The sequence below is a fragment of the Hydra viridissima genome, unplaced genomic scaffold, assembly GCF_058129835.1.
Source record: "Hydra viridissima isolate aposymbiotic clone 2 unplaced genomic scaffold, HvirCarnegie_v1 scaffold_15, whole genome shotgun sequence".
Lineage (NCBI taxonomy): Eukaryota > Metazoa > Cnidaria > Hydrozoa > Anthoathecata > Hydridae > Hydra > Hydra viridissima.
In genome coordinates, this window is record NW_028324314.1 from 8,639,859 (window position 1) to 8,663,934 (window position 24,076).

Here is a 24,076-nt window from a genome sequence, read left to right on the forward strand (position 1 = left end):
TTTTTTGTAATAAGTAAAACATAATAAGTTGAATGTCCATTAAAAATGATGTCTGTCATTTATAGCTATGAATAAATGTGATTCTAGAATTTTTATTTTATATTTTTTTCTAGATGAATACTTATAGAACTTTTTGGAAGGCCACAAAATCTATTCACTCTTTGAAACTGTCTGTTTGTAAAACTTGCAGTTTTTGGAAATCTCTTCAGATTGAAAATGGTTTCTCAAAGAATATTTTACTCACTCATAAAAGAAATCTTTTTGTTTCAAATATATTTAGTAATAACCATAAAAATGGGAATGAAACAGGTTCTGAAAATACAACAGTAAATATAACATACATCGATCGTGAAAATAATCATATAACTGTAAGAGGGAAAGTTGGTGACAATGTTTTATATTTAGCTCATCAACATAAAATTGATTTAGAAGGTGCATGTGAAGCTTCGTTAGCATGTTCAACGTGTCATGTATATGTAAATACTGATTTTCTTGATAAGTTGGATGAACCTCTTGAAGAAGAAGAGGACATGTTAGACATGGCTCCATTTTTACAAGACAATTCTCGACTTGGTTGTCAAATAGTTTTAAAAAAAGAACTTGATGGTATAACTGTTCAGTTGCCAAAGGTTACAAGAAACTTTTATGTCGATGGTCATGTTCCAAAACCGCATTAACATAGTATTTCACACTGATTCACCTAATCGCTTCACAAAAGACCTCAAAATATTAAAAGCATAAAAAGTTGTATAATATTTATTGCTTTATTGATTTTTTTATGTATCAAATTTTATAAAAAAATTTTTTAAGTCTTTCTTAAGTCTTAAATATGAAATAATTGTTTAAAAAAATTTTTTTTTTTTTTAAATTTAGCTTAGAACAATAAAAATATTATGTGAGTATTATTGCACCTCCAGAACAATATTATTGCAATTAAAAATGATTAAATATTTATGAAAATAATACTACTCTAATGAAAACGACACTATCAATATGTTATAGAATGTAAGTTACTAAAAGGTTGTGTGCAGCTAAAATATTGCACCTAAACATTTCCTCTGAACTATAATTCACTGTTAAACTGCAAATTTTAATTCCATTTTCCTCAATTCAATAGATTTTCAATCTTGTCCTTTTAGTGGATTGCAATGAATGCTTTGCAATCTTTATTTTTTTAAAAAAGTATTTTTTATTTAGGCTTTGTAATAATTAAAATTGGTTTCTTAAATTTGAAATTTTAGGGTTTCTAGTCTTTAGTTAAACTTGAGTTGGGTTTATTCAGTGTTTATAATAATATCGCAATTCTAAAAACTTTTTCTCTATAAACTTAAGTATTAATAATCTGTTTACATTTTTAAACTAAGATTTTTGTAATGAAAATTGAGTGCTAGATTTTTTTAGATAATGATTGAAGATGTTTTGATTACAAAAAAATGTACTCTGGATTAATATGTTCTCCACACAAGATTATGTCCATGAGAAAGGCAAAAAAAGTGGAAGAGGAAGATTTGAGTATTTGCAAGCTCTTGTAACAGAGTTTCAGGATACTGATAAGCAAGGTGTTTTTTTTCTTCAAAAATTTGAGATTTTAAGTGAAAGGTTTAATTGACATTTAAAAAAATCAACTACAAATCTTTTTTTATTTTGAATTTTTTTTTTTTTTGATTTTAGAATCAAAAGTAGAAGTTTTAGCTAACCTTGCTAATTTTGCTTATGATCCTATTAACTATGAACATTTGCGCAAGTTAAATGTGGTTGATCTATTTTTGGGTATTTATATTTATATATCTAAATATAATTTTAGGTAAATATTTTATCCCCTGTTTTGTATGCTTACTTATTTTTGTGCTTAAATAATTTATTTTGGTATTTTATAAAATTTTGCTCATTCTGATCTAGTAATGTAATGTGTAAATAGTAATAGGAATAGTAATGTGTAACACAACCTTCATATTCTCCCTACCATTTATGGCATTTATGGGGAGAAAAAAAACTTTAAGAATTCTTTCTTTTAGACATGTTGAGTGAGGAAAATGATAAGCTCATGGAGTTTGGTATTGCTGGACTATGTAATCTTTGTCTAGGTAGACTTTCCACGAAAATATAAAGAGTGGGATTATTTTTGTAAAAAATTTTAAAACAGATTAAAAAAAGTTGTCTGAAAAACTTCAAAACAGGTATAATTTACAGATTTCATATAAATTTAGTACAGATAATAAGCTTCCTAAATAATATAACTTTTGCTTCCTAGAAAATCCCTCACTTAAACATATTCAAGTTTAATTACAAAAATGCAAAGATCTTAAATATGTTTATGTGCATTTTATAAAAACCAAAAAATAGTAAATAAAAGAGTTTGATAACTTAAACACTTGCATTTAGTTGATGTCACATATTTGCATTCATGCGTAAGAGTGTTGCGTATAAAGTTTAGTATTGAGTTTAAAGTTGTGTAGAGTATTGAGCATTGGTAGAGTGTATGTACACAACTAAAACTAGGACTAGAACTGTTGTTTTACTCTTTTTTCTCACCTTTTTCATCTTTTTCTCTCTCTATAAGCTTTGGCATAAGACCTCTATTATACATTAACATTGTAAGAGCATTTCATGGATAGTTTTGGAACATGGTTTGTGATTTGTTTTGTTTTTTGAAAATGGTTCCATATCCTGCAGTTTTTACAATTAATATTTTTCAAGCTTTCCATACATTTGCATTATCAAAAAAAATCCAAAATGTCTACATGGTTTGTCAAATATTTGAGATCACCTTACTGGGATGTTAATCCTTCAAAAGACTAAAAGTCACTTTGTAAGGTGTATAAGAAGGAGTAGTGGGTTAATGCTGATTTTTTTTAAACAATAAATGCCATACCACAACTTAACAATGCAAACAAAATAAATGAGGCAAATCAAAAAATTTATGCTTTTCTACTTCCAAAACTACTTTAATCTTGTTGCAAAAAATCACTATTTACCTCAATTCAGGAGAGTAAAAGAAGAAAGGTATTAATGTGTTTTTTATCTATGTGTTAAACTACTTGTTAAACGTTTGCTATTTTATGCCACTTACAGTTATTATATTTATTATAAGCCTAATTATTAGTTATGCATATGTAAGTGTTTGTAGTAGATCTATGGTTCACTGCTTTACAACTCAGATTCTGTTTGAGTTGATTTGTTTTCCATATTTTATTGTTATTTCTTTCAAGGCTTTCCTTTTGACTAGACCATTTTTATCTCAATTATAAAAATGGTCTAGTCAAAAGGAAAGCCTTGAAAGAAATAACAATAAAATATGGAAAACAACTTTTTTACAAACTGTTAACCAGACAATCATTTTAAAATAGGATCACCAGATAATGATTTTAAAATATGATCACCAGACAATAATTTTAAAATAGGATCACCAGACAATAATTTTAAAATAGAATCTGATAGGTTTTTTTGTAATATTAACAAAGTAACAGATAAAAAATCATTTTTTTAAATTTTTTTTTGTTTCATTATAGATGATACAAATAGAGAACATATTTTAAAGAATGATGGAGTTGAAAGTATTATAGGATGTCTCTCAAGGTCAGTTTAATGATGTCTTTTTGCATAGTGTAAAGCTTATTTTTTCAATTGCATATTTTAAAACTTTGTTTAGTTCAAATGAGGAGACTGTATTGAATGCTATTACAACTCTTATGTACCTTGTAACTCCTGAAAGTAAAGCCGGTATGTTGATCTTTACAAATACAGCCAGACAAACAATATATTAGTATATCATTTTTTATTGCTAAAAGAAAGCATATTGCAGTATATAACATACCTTAAGAAGTTAAAATATTTCTATTAAAATCTTTTAACTTAAAAGTAGGTTTTTTATGTATGTGTATTTATAAAACTTGTTTACTTACAGAAATAGTTTGTGAGCAAGTAAAAGATTGCATGGTACAACTTACAGAATCAAAGAATTCTAGATTAAAGAATCTTGCTCAAATTTTTCTGGAGGTAAAATGAAAATGATTGTATTCTGGTCAAAAAAGACTAGTGATTTAAGTAGTGTTTTAAGTTAATGCTATACATTAAGCTTGCTTTTAATTCTTATCTTATAGGATTTTAGTTGAATTGTTACAAGCATTGTAAGTTGGATGATAGGAATTATTTGCATGTTACGCGTTTGGGTAGCTTCTTAGCCAAAAAGCTGCAAACAATGATGCTTCATATATTTCTTGCAAAACAACTTTTGTATTGTGGGAAGTTTAACCTGATTTGATTATCAAAAATATGAAAACTTTGTTTCAAAAACTGAGAATTTTTATTTGTTTTTTATGTCACTGAAACAAAGCTTATTATCTTTTTAAAAGTCTCCATGAAAATGCGTTGAGATCAATATTTATTTTGGTTTAGTATTCAGAATTTACATCATTTATGAATGAACTCTTAGTTATATGTTGTAGCTGTTATAAGATAATGTTGTAATAATATTATAGTTGTTATACTAGATATTATAATAATCAATGCTATTGCTGTTGTTTAAATGCTGAAAACCTGATGAAAGTAGAGCCGTTTGATCTGCAAGTTTTTTTCTCTGTTTATTTTATGCTAACAATGATTTTTTAAACATGGAGTGGAATACTTTTATTGAATTACTTTTTGAACAGTTTGGTGTGTATTAAATAGTGGAATTGTGTGCAAGGAAGGGATTGAATGGTGGGTATGAGGTGTGAGGAATGGTAATAAGTAATTTTATTACTTTACAGAAAAAAAGTTTAACAAAATTTCTTTTGTTTGCAATTTCTTGAATCTTTGGTGCCACTTAATATTAGTTCAAAAAACATAACAAAGCTTGTTATTTAAAAATTTAGAATTACATAAAACTTAGTTCTCTTTCAAAAGAGATCAAGAATGAACTTTATAGATTATGAAGCATCATATATGGTAAGTTTTAAAATTTGTTGCTGTTGATTGAAATTAAATAAAATGCTGTGCATTTAAATAAAGAATCTCTAATATCCTTTTGTATTGTTCAATCAACAAAGTAAATTAGAAAGCCTTCTATTGAATGTTTTAGAAAATTTTAGATGTTTGGTACAAATGTGTTTTATTATTTTTTTTTTTTTTAAGTATGGTTTCTGATTTTTTTTATCCAAATCAAGGAGGAGTTGAAAGTCATATATACCAGCTATCACAGCATCTAATTGAAAAAGGGCATAAGGTTTTTTTTTCCCACTTTTTAGTTGTTTTATTATTTATTTAATGGCATTTTTTAAAATTCAATTCAAAAAATGACAAGTTTAAAGTTTGAAAGTAATTGCTTTTATATTTTATGACTGCAAGTAGGAGTTTAAATTAAGTAAAAATCTGTGATGAAATTAAAAAATCTGTGTTGAGCATTTCCAAAATCATGAATACACTGATTTTGATTCACTTTAATTTATTATGAAGAGATTTTTTTATGAAGAAAATGTTTAACTATTTTAAGGTTGTGGTGATTACACATGCCTATGGCCAAAAGAAAGGAATTCACTATTTAAAAAATCTAAAGGTATTTAATTTTAAACATTCTTGTCATTATTTTTTTTTTTTTTTTTTTTTTCAATAAACAATATTAAACTATCAAAACCATTTTTACATAGACAGTTATTTTTTAAAATACGGAATAATAAACTTTAAAACAAGAGTCCATTAACCACAAATGGACCCTTTTGTTTCAAAGGTTTTTTTAAATTTTTTTGTTTATAGTTTTAATTTTTTTTGTTAAAACTAACTTTTAAACAAACATATTTAAAATAAAATCGATCTGTGTATTCAAAAACTAAAACCTCTCTATTGCAAAGAGAAACATGGCCTTTATTGCAAACAAAAGTATGGCTAAGTCTACTTGTTAAGACTCTTAGTACTTTTTTAGACTATCAACAATATCTCAATAGATATAAGAAACATGTGATGAGATTTCAGGAGCAATTATAAAAATCATTTTTTGATAATGTAAAAGACATCAGGTTTTTTAGGAAAATTGATGCCAGTAAAAAGTGTTAGTGGAATAAATATCATTCAAGTAATTTTTTGCCATTTTTAAAATCATTTTTGAAAGCAGAGTAATATAAAAATTCCTGTAAAAATGTTCACTTTTTAAACAAGCATAAAAAAGTAAAACTTCTCTTTAAAGTTAAAATAGATGAGATCAACTTCAACACTAACCATAACTATAGGAGATAAATTATTTTATACACATTAATATACAGTAAAAGAGTTATTACTTCAATCAATTTGGTGTTGATAACTTGTGTTTTAATATCAGATTTATTATTTACCATTTGGTATCTTTTACAACAACTGTGCTCTCCCGACAATATATTCAACTTTTCCAACCTTGCGTAAGATATTCATCAGGGAGCAGATCACTATTGTTCATGGTCATTCGGTATGCAAACTTTTTGTATATATTCATGCATCAAAAATTTTCCTGCATTTTTTCATTTCTTAGCTTATTTTGTTTATTACTTTGCTTTTTAAGGCTTTCTCTACCCTTTGCCATGATGCACTTGTGCATGGAAAGACAATGAGTTTAAAAACTGTTTTCACAGATCACTCTTTATTTGGTTTTGCTGATGCTTCTTCTATTATCACTAACAAATTCCTTGAGTTTTCACTAAGTGACGTTGACCATGTTATCTGTGTATCCAACACAAGGTATTTTTACTTTTTTTTTTTTTAATGGAATCAAGTTTTCAAAACTCTTTAAATTTTGACTAAAATATTGTTTTAATTTTTTTTTAGCAAAGAAAACACTGTTCTTCGAGCTTCTTTATATCCTGACATAGTTTCTGTCATTCCAAATGCTGTGGAGTCAACTCTCTTCTTGCCTGATCCTTCACGCAGACACAAAGACAAAGGTGTAATTTTAATTATCGTTTATATGAAAAAGGATATCATTTCATTTCTTTTAGTGTTGTTTAAATATGTAGAAACAAAGTTCATTAATAGTTTGTTTGGTTGTAGTAACTCTGGTTGTGATTAGTCGCATTGTTTATCGAAAAGGTGTTGATCTATTAGTGGGCATTATACCAAAGATCTGTGAAAAATTTCCTGAAGTACAATTTTTGATTGGTAATATCATTATGTAGATGCACGATAAACTTTTAAAATTACTTTATAAATAAATTTTTAAAGTAAGTAGTCTTTTTGAGATTTCAATTTTCAGTTGTTTTTTTGTTGAATAATTTATTAGTAGAATAAATTTTATTAGTTTTTATTTTAGTAGTTTTATTAGAATGTTTTTATTAGTAGAATGTTTATATTTAGGAGGAGATGGGCCAAGAAAAATTTTAATTGAAGAGTTGATAGAAAAATACCAACTTCATGAAAGAGTACTGTTCATGGGTGAGCTGCAGCATAATGAAGTACGCGATGTATTAGTACAAGGAGACATCTTTTTGAATACATCTTTAACTGAAGCATTTTGCATGGCTATTGTTGAAGCAGCTTCATGTGGGTCTGTTTTTTAATATCTAATGTTGCCATTATTAATTTGAAATATTGTTACAGTGCTTTAAAATCTTAAGGTAGTTAAATAAATACAGAAGCCGTTAAACCATAATGCTTTCATGATTTTTCTTATGGGATTTAAATAAATACAGAAAACATTAAAGATTTTGAAGCATAATACTTTTGTAATTTTCTTGTAAAGTTTTTTCTTTTAGATTAAAAGTGGTCAGTACAAATGTAGGAGGTATTCCAGAAGTCTTACCACCTGATATGATATATTTGTGTGAGCCTAGCATCAAAGGTTAATATCAAGTGTTATTTTAGATAATGAAATCAGTTTTTAAAATTATTATTAAATATTATGTTTCATCATACTATGTGATAGGTTTAAACGAAGCTGTTGAGAAAGCTATCTTTGATCATAAGTCTGGTCATTTTCCTAGCTCTCATGATTATCATGATAGAATAAAGAGTATGTACACTTGGGAAAACATTACTTCAAGAACTGAAAAGGTAAAAAGTTTTTATAGTTATTTTTTCCATATTGTTGACAAATTTCATTCCTCTATGTTTGCATCTTGAGTGGCATTTTACAGGGACTTAAAAGTGTCAGCTAAATTTTTAAAATTGGTTTTAAAGACTGGTTTCAAAAAAGCTTAAAAATAGTTTATTCCAGATAATATCAGGTATTTAGAGGTCTACTTTATCACTGCATATTTAAATTAGCTTTTTTTTTTCAAGTATCTTGACTGAGTTGTTTCTGTCTGAACCATTTTTAGTTAATCTCAACAAATGTTTTTCAGAGAAATGATATAATATTACCTATAATTCCAATTCTTCCATAATACATGTATGATTAAAAAGTTTACATCTTGTTATATTAAATTATTTAACATCAGTGTTTGCTACTAACACTCAAGATAAATTCTATGCTTCCAAATAATAGATAACCTAGGATCCATGCTTCCAAATAATAGCTCACCTAGGACCCATGCTTCTACATAATAGCTAACCTAGGATCCATGCTTCCTTAATTGAATATAAGTTGTTTTATCTGTGAATCAATGGAGTTCCAAATCAGAGTCTTAAAAAATGTAAATCTTAATAATATGTCAAAACTTAATTTCAAATTCGTTTAAAAAGAAGCCATTTAGCTGTCTATTTCAAAAAAGTTTTTCAATCAATTTTTAAATTGCAACTTAATATTCATTATTTAAATTAATCATAATCATGTAAAAACTTTAAATGTACAGAAAGAAATTATCTAATTAAAAGTTGAAAGTTGAAATATTTAAGAAATGCTTAACCTTGTTGCTGTTTTCTCACAAAATTGTTTCTAGAAATCATTTTTTGTGCTAACTTCCACTTCATCATCATCCACAACATCCATTTCTATTAAATATAAATTGTTACTAAAGAACAAAAATTTTTCAGAAATGTAAACAATCACAAGTTTGATTATTTTTTTTTTATTCTGATTCAAAATAATTCTCCAAAAATAAATTTTTGAAATTCTAAAAATCATGAGAGTTCTTCTCTTTTGAGTTTAAGTATTTGATTTAGTTTATTGTTTAGGTATATGATTTAGTAAGCATTAAAAAAAATCATACGGTACTGGAGAGAATGGAAATGTAAGTTATTAATTTTTTTATGTTATTTTCTCTTTTTTTTTTTTTTTTTTTTTAAAAAAAAAAAAGATGGTTCAAAATTTAATTTTCAATAAATCTTGTTTTAAGTTTTAGAAAAAGAGCATGGATTGCGGGAAAGATTTATGTTCTACTTGTATTTGTTGACATTTTGTTGCTCTACATACTAGAGTTTTTCTGGCCACAAAAGGTGAAAGTTGCATGTATCATATTTTTTTTAGGCTAGATAACCATTTAGACTATTAGTCATTATTTGATTGTTAAAAGTAGCCATTATGATTTTGTGTAAAATTGATTTTAGTAAATCTTTAAAATTGTTTTAATGTCATAAAAAGGAAATTAAAATTTTATTTACAATGCTTAAGCCGCTGCTTGTTTTTTCTTAATAAAGTTGCTTTTGCTTTTTGTTAAGAAAATAAAAATATTCCTTTTAGAAAATCAAGATTGCTCATGCTACAAATAAGAAGAAAATGGAGTAGTTTTGTGTGTGTAAAATCAATATCTTAAATTATTAGTTGTTATTTAAAAATATATTGTCATTTATGTTTCTCAAAAGACATTCTAGTTTCTTAAATATTTTGGCAATTATGGAATCAATTTTTACTTTTTTAATTATAATAGAGTCATTTTTAAATAGATCAAAAAATTTTATTTCAATATTTCTGCTTCTTGGTCTTGTAATGTGATTTGTGTGTTTAAATGAGTTAAATCATAGGGAGAAACTTTTAAAGAGTTTACATTTACACAATTTTAAAATACATTATCCATCATACATTTAGAAATTGGTGCTTGCTTTTTTACAGTCATTTTGAATCTTGCCTGTATTAATTGATATGTAATTGTTAGTAATCAAGTATAATCAAACATATCTCTGCCAAACAAACATTTAAAAATGGTTGCTGACTTGGAAGAAAACAAAGATGAACCTGATTTTACTTGGTATCCCATGCCAATTGAGAGTCGTTCCCAAAGGTTAGTTCGTAAAATAAAAGAAAATCCATTTGTACCACTTGGAGCAGGTCTAACAGTCACAGCGCTGGTACTAGGGTTAGTTAATTTAAAACGTGGCAATAAATCAAAGCAGCAACTAATGATGCGTGCACGAGTAATTGCTCAAGGTGGAACAATTTTTGCAATTATACTAGGCTTTATTTATCACCAAAACAAAAAAAAAGAATAACTTTTTATGATTTTACTTGTTTGTCTAAGTGTTTTACTTGTATTATTGCGTTTTTATTTTCTTTTATTAACTTTATTTTTCATAATTTAAGCTTAGAATTTTATTTCATTTTACTTATTTTTAAGTTTCTTTTTTAAAAGTGTCTTTTTAAAATTTGACTATTGATTGAAAATTTGACAATTTTCAGTAGTAATAAATTAATTTTTTAATTATTTCATAAAAGAAAAATTGCTTTGAAAAAGATAAATTGTTTAATAAGAAATTGCAAACATTATGGCTGTAAAATATCATATTGCATGATTTATTAACTTGTAAGCCTTTTTGATGAACACTCTTATGACATTTTTTAGTATTTTTTTCTCTCATTGGATATTTTACTTTACTGGATATTGTGCTCATAGTTTTTGGTATTTTTTTCTCTCATTGGATATTCTACATCAAAAAATAAATTCATATGATAAAAGTACCATTTGTCAAAAATCTCTTCTGCTTCATTTATTTTTAAAAATGCTTACTAAGTAAGTTTTTCTAAAACAATGTAATTGCCTACAATAGTTTTGAAAGTTGCTTCTTTTTGCTGAACTGTAAATTATTATTATTATTATTTTTTATAGTATAAATGAAAATTTTGTTGGGTTTAAAGTATCTATTTAAATCTGATAAACCTGCTGCTTCTGTAGTTTTAACTAGTCATCTTCAAAACCGAGGCAAACCCCATTGGACATCATACTTTGTGCCCTATCTATCTGTTTGCAATGATCAATTTGGCTGCTCACACTTCAACTGGAATGTTGATGGAGTAAACTATCACATTTTAAGAACTGGATGTTTTCCATTTATAAAATACCATTGCAGCAAGCATCCTTGGGTGGACTTGCGAGCTCAAAATTATTTTTTCAATTTTTTGAAAGTTTTGAATTTGGGTATACCTACTTTAGTTTATGGATTAATAACTATGCTTTTAATAACATGCCATGAAGATGTACCATTAAACAATAGTTTGTCTGGAAAAAAGACTGTCAGAATATATTTTCATAATGAAGAAAATAAGAATGCTGTTCATTGATAAACTTGTATCAGAAGTGTGCTTTTTGTATAAATAATTATATCTATATCTATATATATATATATATATATATATATATATATATATATATATATATATATATATATATATATATATATATATATATATATATATAGTCAGAGAAATAAGTATCCAAATAAAACGTTTTATTGTGAAAAATAAACTTTGTCAGGTTATTTCAGAAAAAAATATGTTTTTGATAAATACTTTTATAATTATTCTAAAAGCAAACTTAATAACAATTTTATATAGCAAAAAATTAATCAACGGTAATTTAACTTGTGTTGCTAAAATTTAATGATTCTCGAAAGGAGTGTTAAAACTTCAACAAAAAGAAATTATCCAAATATGTTGTTTTGTAAATGAAGTTTTGAAATTGGTTATTAAAAAAAGTTTTTAAATTAATAGTTTTAGAAATATTTTTGTTTTACAACATGTAATTTTTAACAATTGACTGATATTTTTAAATTCATTTGATTTACCATTGATATCATCAAGTATGTGAGTTAAAATCAAGGAATGGTCCAAGCTCAGCACAATTTGGTTATTGACTTGTTCAAGCAAGGTAAAACATTTAGGTCGATAAATAAAGCAATTGGAATGGTTTTAGGAACCATCAGCAATCTAATTAAAAAGTATAATAAGTTTGGATATGTGCAAAATCAGCCAAGTTTCGGAGCTAAGCGTAAAACAACATCAAGAATAGATTGACAAATTGTTAAGATGGTGCAAAGAAAATGCTTTTTATCAGCACCAAAAGTGTCAAGTCTCTTTGAGAAAGATTTTGGGCTCATGTGCAATTAGAAATTAAATGAAAGAAAGTGGATTCAAAGCAAGAGTTTCACGCAAGAAACCATCCCTTTCAAAAATCCATTGAAAACGAAGACTTGCATTTGCTAAAAAATATGTAAATATGCCGGTATCATTTTTAGAGGAAAGTTTTGTGGACAGAGGAGTCAAAATTTAATCTTGTGAAGTCCCATGGAGCTCAAAAAGTATGGAGAAAAAAGGTGAAGCATTTATACTCAGTTGTATTAGAGACACAGTAAAATTTAGCAGAGGCAATGCTATGGTATGGGGATTGATACCTTGGAACAGAACAGGAAAACTGGAGTTTATTGATGGAATTATGGACTCTGAGGTTTGTGCTAACATTCTCAATATAAATCTTCTGGCTTCAACTAAAAAACTGCGACAAGGAAAACATTTTATCTTCCAACAAAACAATGACCCTAAATATACGTCAAAGAAAGCGAAAGAGTTTTTTATCCAAAAGCAAATTGAGTTACTTGAATGGCCAGCACAAAGTCCAGATTCAATCCAATTGAACAACTCTGGACTATTCTCGATAAAAAATGTGGCACACGATGTCTAAAAAGAAAAAAAGAGCTAAAGATCATGCTTCAAGAAGCTTGGGCTGATATTGACTCAGATACGACAAAGAAATTAGTTAAATCGATGCCATGTCGGCTTGCAGAAGTCATAAAAGCTAAAGGCGGTCCAACTCCATATTAAAAAGTCATAAAAATAATTACTCGGAGAAGCATTAGTCTTTAAGCCTTTATGTTTAAAATTTTGTTCGGATACTTATTTAATGCTAAAAAATTGCATAGTTTAAATGTATCTTAATTTTTTATCAATTAAATATTATTATTGATATTTTTTTTTTTTGCATATTGAATTCGTAATAAAATTTTCTTTCAGAATAATTATTTTTTTTATTTTTATAGTTATTTTTTTCTAAAATAACCTGACAAAGTTTATTTTCCATAATAAAATGTTTTGTTCAGATACTTATTTCTCTAACTGTATATATATATATATATATATATATATATATATATATATATATATATATATATATATATATATATATATATATATATATATATACACACACACACACACACACACACACACATAAAATATATTATACATACATACACATATATGTATGTATAATATATTATGTATATTATACATACATATATTGCTTGCTAATATACATAGTATTATGTATATTAGCAAGCCTTTGACATCATTTGAAAGTAGTGGTATTATAGATTTTTTGAAGTTCCCTCCCAAATTCCATTAAATTTGGAGGACATTGGGGTGGCCATTCTAAAACATTAACTTTATTTTCCTCTATCTAAGACTTTACAGGTTCTTGCATTTTGCTTTGGGTTATTGTGGGGAGTTAAAATCTAACTAACAGGTCGGTTATCATCAGTATATGGCTCCATTACATTTTGCCAGGACAAAGCTCCCCATATCTTAATATTACCTCCACTGTGCTTTACTCTATTTAGCGTATATAATGGGTTGTTTTTTTTGCTTCATAGGATGCAAAAATGTTCTTAAATAAAATTTTTTCCAAAAGGAAATATTTTTATTTACAAACATTTTTTTGGTGGTGGCTGTCTAATTTTATCATCAGCGGTTTTGTATCTTTCAATATATCTACAACATTTTTTTAACAATTTTCTAAAACACCCTTGTTGACATGAAGTTTGAGAAATATTAAGTCGATTTGATAACATATTTAAAACTATTTTTCTTTATGCTCAAATACTACAAGATAATTAAATGTACATTGTTAATAATATTTACTATGGCTTGTTCCAGTACTTACTTAAAAATTCTATTGAAAATCTCCAATTTTTAATAATAAATGTGATTCTCCACTAGCTTGTGCTATTTAATTGGTCACACCCACATAATGAAATTTGATAATAAAAGTTTTTCTTACCACATTATTGTATTTGCATAAAACAACAATGCAAGTTATCATAAGAAATGCCATTAAATACTTAGAAACACAAAATGCAATTAAAAGGATGTATGTATGCATGATGTATGTATGTATGTATGTATGTATGTATGTATGTATGTATGTATGTATGTATGTATGTATGTATGTATGTATGTATGTATGTATGTATGTATGTATATGTATATGTATATGACTTTTTTATGCATAAACATTTTTTATTTCAATTTTCTAGTAGAGATGGGTCGGTCTAATAATAAAAAAAAAAGTAAGTTAGTTTCATCAAGTAAAGTTATAGATGAAAAGAAAAAGCTGCAGAAAGCACTAGCTTCAGATCTCGAAAATGGAAGTCATGAGGAAGAGAGAATGCAAGAACTGTTAGATGTGGTATGTATTCCTATCTTTTGATTTAGGCTCATAATATACATATCCACTGCAGTTTTTTTTTTGTATCTTTAAATTGAGTTTACAATATTTTAAAGTTCTTGTTTGTACAGACATTTTGCTAATTTGCAATTTAAATAGACTGAAATATGTTTCTGTTTTTTCTACTATCTTTAAGGCTACCTTTTTTTTTTTATATATACATTTTTTTATTTATCAACAAATAATATTTAATTTAAATTTTTATCACAGATTAGTAATGAAAACTTTGATGAAGACATCATTTGCACTCTAGCTACAATTTCAGGGTTTGTCTTAGAAAGTAAAGGAGTAATTCTGTTCCTTAAGTTAAATGGTATTAAACATGTTTCTTCATGTATATTGCATTCAAATGTGGAGATAAGAGAAAAGGTTTTGGGAGTTGTAAGGTACAATCAGTTACTTGTTTTATATGTTTTGAGAACATGGAATCTTTTGAGAATATAGATTTTTTTTTAAAATATGGAATTTAATAACTATGTACTTTGCTTTTCAGTAACTTCCTTTTGACAGGTGGGGATGGTGTGATTGAGAGTGTTCATAGCAGTAATATTATATCAAACCTCACACAGCTTCTTATCCAGGTATATGAATCCTTTTTATTTAAATTCCAATTAAATAATATATTGCTATCAGAAAATGTTCTGTAAATACAAACAAATATTTCTGCAATAGCAAGTTATTTGAATCCTATGAGCATTAGTGGGCTGTCCAACAAAAATGAAAATCTCCAGATAATTATACTATATATTGTTTATTTATTATTTGATCTTTTTAAGATGGTAAATGTGTTTACTTGAAAAGTGCATTCTATTTGTTTCCTTTAAAACTTTTGGCTGAAAAAAGTGTTTACAAGATGTGTAGAATAAAAAATTCAAAGTGCACACTGAAACAAAGTAATTGCCAGGTTTAAAGTGGTGGCACTTGAAAAGAATTGATAAGTGAATTTCTGGTGAAAAAAGCAAGTTCCACAAAAAGTGTTTTATGGTGCAGATCCAGATAAATATCTTCTATAAATATTATTACATGAAACTAATTGTTAAACCATTGAAACGATTTGAACTTTTATAGATGCAAATATTCAAAATACTTATCTTTAATTTAAATCAGTTTGCACCTTATACACACTGGGTATAAATCTGGCAATATATGGTTACAATACACAAGACTAACTATTCCTGAAAGAAAGCGATTCAGGGCAATTTGCAATACATGTAAAAAAGAAATGGAAGATCAAGTTTAAGGAATGCGGAAATATATTAATTGATGCACAGTGAATCACTTGAAATTGTTGAATCAATTAAAATTCAAGAACTTGTTGAAGAAAGTTAAATAAAATTATTGATATTACATTTTTTAATCTACATTAGTTCTAAAGTTACTAAACTTGTAAAGTTAAATCTGAGTTCCTATAATATTTCCACACACTGATGTAGCAATAATCCCTTCACTGATGTTTTACTTTCGGGCAATTTACAGCCTTCAACATCCCAAGGGCACATGAAAGGTTCAACTCACTTCAACCTCTGCTATTAAATGGTTGAAAATGTAAAATTGTTAGTTGAAATTGATTTTAATCAAATCAAATTGATTTTAATTGAATAGTAGCTCTGTGCAATGTCTTGAAGCAAAATAACATAAGCTTCACAAGGTATTGCAATTTTTCTCTGATATCCTAAAAATTTGTTTGTCTAAATTTAAAAGTTATTTAAATCAAAGTTATTTTAAACAACATATAAAAATTTTTATTTTAATCATTAATTGTAAGAAATCAAAAAACCAAAGTCAGGTGTCTATTCAATATCCTTCATCCTGGATACACTTGACCTAATAGATTTCAAATGAGAGAAGAAATATTAGAAAAGATTTATGTGGAAGAAATTGAAAAATGTAAGGTATTAAATGGGAAAACTGCATCAATGTCTTTATATGGTTTGAATAATGCAAATAATGAATTAAAAAAGTGTTTCTCTGTAACAGCAGCTGAAACTTTATTAGAAATAGTAAATACTTCTGGTCATTCACCTAATGGTATCTTGCACTGATTAGCAAAATGAAAAATAGAATCTGTGAAATGTAAAATTCGATGCATTGTGAAAAGCTTTGTAAATGACAATCCAGAATAAATTGTCATCTGAAGTAAATGTAATAATCAATTATGGATGTGCTCTTCGTATTTAAAATATTTTAGCAAATATTTAAAACTGAAAATTTGAGTACAATGAATCAAATGATTAGTTGTAACCATAAAACTAGAGAATGTTATAGAAAAAGCAGAGGAATAAAACTGCCACTTCCAGCTGAAATATGCTGGAATTCAGTATGTGATTCATTTAAAATATATGTAGATAATTGGAGCATTATCTTCATTATTATTAAAAAATGAAATAACAGAGATTTCAATATTGTTAGAAAAGTGTAACCTGCAAATAAAGGTGGTTTATTGAAAATATTAAAACCAGATGCTTTACCTCTTGAGAAATTGCAGAGGGATCTAATTAAGTGAAACTTAAACGTTTTAAAGAGTTAATAAATGATTTGTCATTGTTACCTAATCATAAGGTTGAGCCAGAACAAAGCAATATGTAATCACACAATAACAATTTTCCAAAATAGGCTGATAATTCTAACGGATATTATTTATTAAAATTTTAGTCAATAACATTAACAATGCTTAAAAACACTTTAAGAGTTTTTGATGAAACTAAATTCAAAATGAATGTAACAATTAGGTTGTGTATTAATAAAAATTATAAAAGGTTGTGTATTAATAAAAATGGTAAATGTGTTTTAGATGTATAAATTATGAGACTAAATTAACTTTAGACTTATATTTCTTGTTTAATTATTGATAATTCAATGTTTTGCTGGATGGCTCACTAACTGTTAAAAGAAGTTTACATCACATAAAAATGTCCTGTAGTTTAGATTTTATTTATGTAATTTTTTAAAAATACTTTTAATTTTTTTAAGTCTAGTAAAATTCTGGAACTCAGCTTTACTCTCGTATCTAAGGAAAATTTAAAAAAAGAATTATCTGTGTTAGAGCAAGCATTGCAGTTGCTTACATCATTATGGTATGAGACATTTTTTCCAGATTAATTTATTTTCTGTAAAACAATAGCAAACTAAAGGTTGTTTTTTTGAAATAATTTGAATAAGAATTAAGAACTAATGATGTATTTTTTTGATCCAGGTTAAAATGAAATAGAATTAAGTAAATTTTATGTGATTCATGTTTTAATAGAATTAAAATTTTGTTATGTGTTTCGATGCAAAACAAAAAATTTTTCAACTGTGTTATCAGAATTATCATCACTGTAATCTTTTTTCTTGTATTTTTAAGTGAGACATCTTCAGTGTTGGTAGATTCTATGGACTTACAACTACTATTTCCTATTCTTTTAACTCTTATTATTAATGAATCACTGGGGTTTGATTTAAGATGTGTTGCAGGTAGATCAAATTACTTCCTTATTATAGTTTAGTTTATGTTAATTATGCAAATGCTCTGTAGAATAATAATGATTTACATAATTTGGTTATATCACAAGGCTTCTTATTGTTTCCTAAGAACATATTTTTGTACGTATTGCTGTTATGTTTTGTCGGTGTTTTATAAAAAAAAATTTTTCTTTTTATATTAACATATAACTGAAACTTTGAACTTTTAAACAAGAAAATTAATCAAAGTTGTATTAATTAACATCATAGATGCGAAATTCTTGCAGTAAATTTAATTATCTACAAAATGCAGTTCATTATGATTTTTAATTATTTTAAAGCATTCAAAAATGTTCTCAAAGAAAGAGGAAAGAAAAAAGAGAAATATTTAATGTTTAGAAAAATATTCAGATAGAAAAATATGGCAAACAATTTTCTTGACCACCTAACAATTCAGTTAATCATATTAAAGTAGGAAAAGTTCATTAAATGGCTGCTGATCAACTGCCACTAATAATAATTCAAGACACAAGAGATTTCAAATAAAATGATTGTAAAACCAATATTGACAAAACGAGCTTAAAGTACATCTTTGGATATCTTTACGCATAACTGGCAAGAGAATTATCTAGATCTAATTCAAAACAAGATGAAGATGTACCACAAGAGAAACTATTTCAACCTTGCTAAGCTGCAATTTGTTCTCATAAAAATTTTGTAGTCATAAAAATCTAGAGAAGTTATGGTATTGAAAAAAAAATTATAAAGTTGATGAAAGAAAAAAACTCCATATTTAGTTTTATTCTTATCTTAAATATGTAGGAATTTTAAGCTCCACACAAAATTTTAGTGATCATGTTATATTTTTGTTATCAACCAAGTAAATTCTTATTTTTTATATTTCAGGTAATTGTTTATACACTGTGTCAGAGGAAAACCAAACTCTTAGAAATTTAATTGTTGCTCATACAGACCTGTTACAGGGGTTACTTCATATTGTTTCAAATAATACATCACCTTCTATGTTGCTCTCCATTCTTTGTTCAGGTAAAGTTACAGTTGCCCTAATTTTTTCTTCTGTTGTCTGTATTATTTTTGTTAGTTAAAAAACTCACAATTTATATCTTTTTTATATCTATTTATGATGCTATTTTTTGTTGCTCATATAGGTATATTGATAAATGTCAGTCCAGCTCTTCCATCTCAACATATTTCAGAAGTAAAAGAAACTTCAATAAAACTTGCATCTCATTGTCTGAATTTAACAAGCTCCTCAGAGTTGCCAAACTCACAATACCTTCGAACTCAAGATGTATCCCTAGAAATTCTAACTAATATGTTGTGCTCAGAAGGTATTAGTAATGTAAACTGTAGTGTTATAAAATTAAAAGTATTTTTAAAAATTAGTTTTTAAAATTTGTTTTATCTAAACTTTCTTAAAACTAATTATCATATATTTTTGTGGCTCAAAAAAAGACAATTTAGTATCAAGTTTTCAAATTTTAACTGTTTTCTTTAGCTTGTTATTTATTTGTTTCTATGCTTTGAGTTTTTTCAGATGATCAAGCTAATTGGGAAGATATAGATGATGAAGATGATCAGTTGTCATTTGTTGAAGAAGAGCACACTGATGTAATTTTTTTTTAAAACATAGAAAACTTAGATAATTTTTTTTTTAATAAACACTGGTCAATAAAGTTTTTTCATCAACAACTTGAATACTTGAATTAGTAATTTGAACATTGATTTCAATCCAATAAATGCATTTTGTATTTCTCCAGCAAGTCTAGTTCGAGATAAGACTGACTATATTATGTTTGTTAACAACATACTAATGCTGATCTAAAAAAAGAGGATGTTAATTTGGCAATCATGATAATGCTTGGGCTAACTTCAAGCAGCACTCAACTTGGTTGGCTGAATAGAATTTAAGCATCAAAGCTTTCATTATTCCAATGTTGTAGAGACAGTTGCTATTTCTTTTTAATACCTGTATATTTACTCTTAGACCATTAACACAAGACAATTAATTATTAGTCCCTGTTCCTCCACCAAATGGAATGGAGTCTAAGATGAAGATAGAAGAAGGTACATCTAGCAGAAAACAAAAACTTTCAGCAGATCCAGACTCTATCCCTGTTTACTACTGGAGGAATTCTCAGTGTGTAGTTATTGTAAATGAAATCTGGATCAGTTGCATTCTTCAAAACAGATGATTCCTTTCATACTTCCATGGTATTAAAATTCCTTTTAGAGACTTTTTACAGGACTATGCTGTATAAGAGTGACACTTCAAAGCCATCTGTTCCAATACAATCCTTATCTTTAAGGAGAAATTGTGAACCCTGTAGAGACAGCTTGAAATTCAATCCATTTATGTATGCAATTGACATTTTACTTCCAATTTTATACAAGATAAGTTTGGCTTGATAAAAAACTTAGTGATAAGAATGCCAAAAACAAACTCAAAGGTTTTTAATACTGACCTTGTTAACCACAAGACTTTTTGGAGTGAATGAATGTTGTCAAACTATTGTGGTATAATCCAGATCAAATATACTGTCAATAATCATCTTCATGCCAGTTTTAAGTGATTACATTTAGATTGCAGTAAACTAAACCATTCTAATTATAAAGGATTATTATCACTACCATAGGAAATTCAGCAAAAAGCTTTTTTCAGGAATTTAATGTGTTACAGTTAAACCAATTACAGATTAGAATTCAGCAAGAAAAACCAAGTTCGCTTTGTCCGTGATTAAAAAAAAAAGCTTTTTTTGTTGACCAATGTCATTTAATCCTTGAAAATGTAATAGTTTCTCTTTCTTTTGTTCTTTTAGAGAGAAAAAAACTTTGAAAACTACTATTTTAATAGTTTTTAAATGTTTTAGTTTTTACTAAAATTCGGAATCAAATTTTTTAGCATATTATGCCTATCATTAAAATGCAGAAGTATTATGTACAAGTATTTTATCTCATGTAATTTCACCTCGGATATCTTTTAGAGCAGCAATATAAGATTACTTGAAGTTATGATTAACAATCAAGTACATGCAAAGGTATGTTGTTTTTTTTGTTATTTCTTTATCTTTTTTTTTTCTTTTTCGAAACATGGCTTTTTTGTTCTCTAGAAGCATTTTTTGTTTTTGCAACTTTTTCTTAGGTTGTAGCAATGTGTCAGGCATACAATGAGATCGCTCTTTTGTCAAATGGAAAATTGTTACAATCGTAAATGCTTTTTTTGAAAAATATTTTCTTTTATTCTTTCTTCATTACATCAATAACCTTACCTAATGATTATTGATTGTTTATTTCAGCTTAAATAACACTAGAAGCAGATGTTGGCAATTTCTGAGCAACTTCGTGTCTGTTACCCCTCTGGAGGTCTTAGGAGGATTGGAGCATATTCAAATGCTTTGGCTGCTCTTGAAAAATACACTATTTAATGATCAAGGTAGAGTAAGTTCAGTATCAAATTTTTAAAGAGATAACTGTACTGATTGCTTTCAACATAATCACGGTTATCTTTTAGGTGATCTTCAAAATAAGAGTTTTGAAATCATGGATGCTGCCTGCAGTGCAATGAGATCTATCGCATTAAAGCTCACTCAGTGTAACTCTTTGACGGTATTTTAATCCACTTTACTTTATAATTTTATCAACTTCAAAATCTTTCCTCAACAAAAGAGAAGGGGAATAGAAATAATGATCTTTAGAACAAGTTTAACTCTGTTATCAGAAATTGCGTAAGCTTTTTTTATTCGTGTGAAAGTAATATTGGTAGCAAGATAAATTATATTGTAGGCTTGCTCTCAAGATGTTGTTTCTATGGTAGCAAATATTCTAACAATGGACATAAGTACATCAGGAAAAATGAACCTCGTAAATATTCTGGGAATAATTGGCAAAGAGTCGTGTAATAGTGATGCAACAATTAGTATATTAATGGTGTGTCTCATATTTTATCATAGTATTGGGTTATTACATAAGTTCCTTCGTATTTGATGCTTCGAGACCAAGGACAAAACCTTGGAGAAAAGGACAGAGAATTGCGATGTTGTCTGAGCGTTAGGCCCAAGAGACACTAATCAGTATATTTGCTAATAAAATATTTCTTCAGAAGATGTATATCATTAAATAAATGATAAAAAGTGAATGAAACATGAACTTATGTAATAACTCAATATCAATTTTATATCTATACCTACCTAATTTTAAATTACTCTTGTCTTTATAAGAAAAAAAGCAGTTGTCAATCTGTTTCTCGTTCAGAAAATCGGAGAGATATTTGGAAATTTGTTGTGTTCTACAAATACCACTTTATTGCTGAAGGCTGAAGTAATTGACGCATCTGTCGATACTTTTGCTGACGGCCCTCTCGTTGATGTCGTCCTTCAAAATACAAAGTTGCTGGAAAATCTCAAGAATTTTTCCAAGGGATTTAAAGCTCAAGTTAGTTTTTTTTTTATATTTATCTTTGTGTTTTTTTTATAAAATATTATATTTTTTTATACTTTTTAATTTTTTTTTTTTTAACTTATCTTTCATTCAAAATTTGATTTTACTTTTAGACAAAATTTCATGTGGCTTTTTTGGTCTTCATAAATTTTAACAATCATAATTGTTTTTTTAGATAAAAATTGAAAGATCAACATTAGGGGAAAATATAGGCATCGTTGACATGGCACGAATAAATCTGATTCGTTTCTTGTCTTACAAAGAAAGCAATAGATAAAAGGACGGTTTTTTCCTTAATCTCTTACAGTGTGTTGTACGCTTCATGGAAAGAACAACTGCTTCTTATGTTAGACGATAATATGATCGTTTCTTAGCAACTTGGCTGAAAAACAGGGAGCTGTATTTTGTATTTGCTTCGATGATATGTAGCATGGAGTATTTCAGTCAATAATTGTTGAATATTACAAATTTTAAACATTTTTTCTTTGTTAGTCGATAGGATTTTTTTTAAACGTCGGCGTTTTTAGATGTCTACAATTTTCTTTTTATTTCAACCCCTAATCGTCTGCTTCGCTTCTTTATTTTGATGGTATATTCAACGGATGGCCTAAACTTTTAGAAAGTCTTAAAGTCTGGAAAGTTTTTGTGGAGTTAATAATATTGAGTTCTTGCAGATTTTCACAAAAGGCCTGGTATAAACTTTTCCAAACAAATGATTTCCCACCTAAGCTTTCTGACCCAATGAAATCCTCTGAACGGTTGATTGTACAGATTCCAAGAGGATCAAAAAAATACTTATCCCAAAATTAACCATTGCCGTCCGAAAATTACATCTAAAGTTTTTGCAGTTAATACCAAAGTATAAAATAATGAACTTAGGAATTTTTATGATACCAAAGTACATTTTCCTTCATAAACACTTCTGATAAAGGATGAGTATGGTTTTAACTAAAGCAAAGATAAAATTCTTTATTCTACGTATTGGAATAATTATCTCAATTCTGAACAGAGTTCATATTTTTCACTTTTCACATATTTTTGTTGTTTTTTGCCAGTGGAGCTTAAACTCATGATGAAAAGCTTCTATTCCTTGCTCAATGAAAATTCCAAGAGGGCATCTCTTTCTGTTGATGAAAGGCTGAGATTGGCAAAAGATTGAATCTTATGTGTTATAGATGGTTGGTTGAGAGTAATGTAGGACCTCCTTGAAGCTTTGGATTTTTCAGAGTTAGCTTTGTCAAGCTCGTTTCCAAAGCAAGAGTCAACAACTGCATTGAACTTTCACAGTGTATCAAACTTGAAACGCAGATTCTCTTTCAGCAAGCTGCTGAAGTTAGCCTATGTTTTTCAAGAGTTTTCTCTAATCTGATCCTGCTAACTGATCACCTTAGTATGCCTTAATTTGAAAGTGAAGTGCAGCAAGGCACTTGTCAGTGTTAGGCTTTGAATCTTTAAGTAATTTAAGCAGATGGTTCATAACTCCCAAAGGCAGATGGAATTACATTGGGGGAATAAGGTCAGCACTGAGAGAATCATCAGGGATGCTTATAATTGGAAAATGAACAATGCTGTTACACCTCTTTGTTTTTTTG

General features: G+C 27.4%; 4 protein-coding genes across 10 annotated transcripts; all 4 read left to right on the plus strand.

Annotated features, from left to right (window-relative positions):
- Positions 1-1,410: 1,410 nt before the first annotated feature.
- Positions 1,411-4,509, plus strand: LOC145192941 (armadillo repeat-containing protein 7-like). Its single transcript, XM_090073351.1, has 7 exons — positions 1,411-1,559; positions 1,672-1,770; positions 2,016-2,084; positions 3,510-3,576; positions 3,650-3,720; positions 3,905-3,996; positions 4,101-4,509. The coding sequence occupies exons 1-7, from the start codon at positions 1,451-1,453 to the stop codon at positions 4,110-4,112; spliced, it is 519 nt and encodes a 172-aa protein (XP_089929477.1). The 5' UTR covers positions 1,411-1,450; the 3' UTR covers positions 4,113-4,509.
- Positions 4,510-4,799: 290 nt separating this feature from the next.
- Positions 4,800-9,651, plus strand: LOC149878521 (phosphatidylinositol N-acetylglucosaminyltransferase subunit A-like). 4 transcript variants are annotated; one of them, XM_090073347.1, is made up of 13 exons: positions 4,800-4,926; positions 5,145-5,203; positions 5,471-5,533; positions 6,290-6,412; positions 6,506-6,681; positions 6,769-6,884; positions 6,991-7,098; positions 7,294-7,483; positions 7,692-7,777; positions 7,862-7,989; positions 9,052-9,107; positions 9,213-9,312; positions 9,557-9,651. In XM_090073347.1, the coding sequence occupies exons 5-13, from the start codon at positions 6,551-6,553 to the stop codon at positions 9,599-9,601; spliced, it is 960 nt and encodes a 319-aa protein (XP_089929473.1). In that variant the 5' UTR covers positions 4,800-4,926; positions 5,145-5,203; positions 5,471-5,533; positions 6,290-6,412; positions 6,506-6,550; the 3' UTR covers positions 9,602-9,651. The 4 variants fall into 4 exon arrangements, with proteins under 4 accessions (XP_089929473.1, XP_089929471.1, XP_089929472.1 ...); XM_090073345.1 differs by having other exon boundaries at positions 4,807-4,926; positions 5,113-5,203; XM_090073346.1 differs by having other exon boundaries at positions 4,807-4,926; positions 5,113-5,203; positions 9,219-9,312.
- A 270-nt stretch (positions 9,652-9,921) lies between these two features.
- Positions 9,922-10,381, plus strand: LOC149878522 (HIG1 domain family member 2A, mitochondrial-like). The gene has a single exon (XM_090073352.1). It carries the CDS (start codon positions 10,015-10,017, stop codon positions 10,300-10,302), a length of 288 nt encoding a protein of 95 aa, XP_089929478.1. The 5' UTR covers positions 9,922-10,014; the 3' UTR covers positions 10,303-10,381.
- Positions 10,382-14,360: 3,979 nt separating this feature from the next.
- On the plus strand, positions 14,361-22,952 carry LOC145193416 (HEAT repeat-containing protein 3-like). Of its 4 annotated transcripts, none has more exons than XM_090073335.1 (15): positions 14,361-14,546; positions 14,796-14,971; positions 15,079-15,166; positions 17,556-17,659; positions 17,929-18,038; positions 18,933-19,073; positions 19,196-19,378; positions 19,576-19,658; positions 21,032-21,085; positions 21,190-21,254; positions 21,344-21,480; positions 21,559-21,653; positions 21,831-21,974; positions 22,299-22,478; positions 22,660-22,952. In XM_090073335.1, the coding sequence occupies exons 1-15, from the start codon at positions 14,400-14,402 to the stop codon at positions 22,759-22,761; spliced, it is 1,809 nt and encodes a 602-aa protein (XP_089929461.1). In that variant the 5' UTR covers positions 14,361-14,399; the 3' UTR covers positions 22,762-22,952. The 4 variants fall into 4 exon arrangements, with proteins under 4 accessions (XP_089929461.1, XP_089929462.1, XP_089929465.1 ...); XM_090073336.1 differs by having other exon boundaries at positions 19,585-19,658; XM_090073339.1 differs by having other exon boundaries at positions 14,393-14,546; positions 17,561-17,659; positions 19,585-19,658.
- The last annotated feature ends 1,124 nt before the right edge of the window (positions 22,953-24,076 follow it).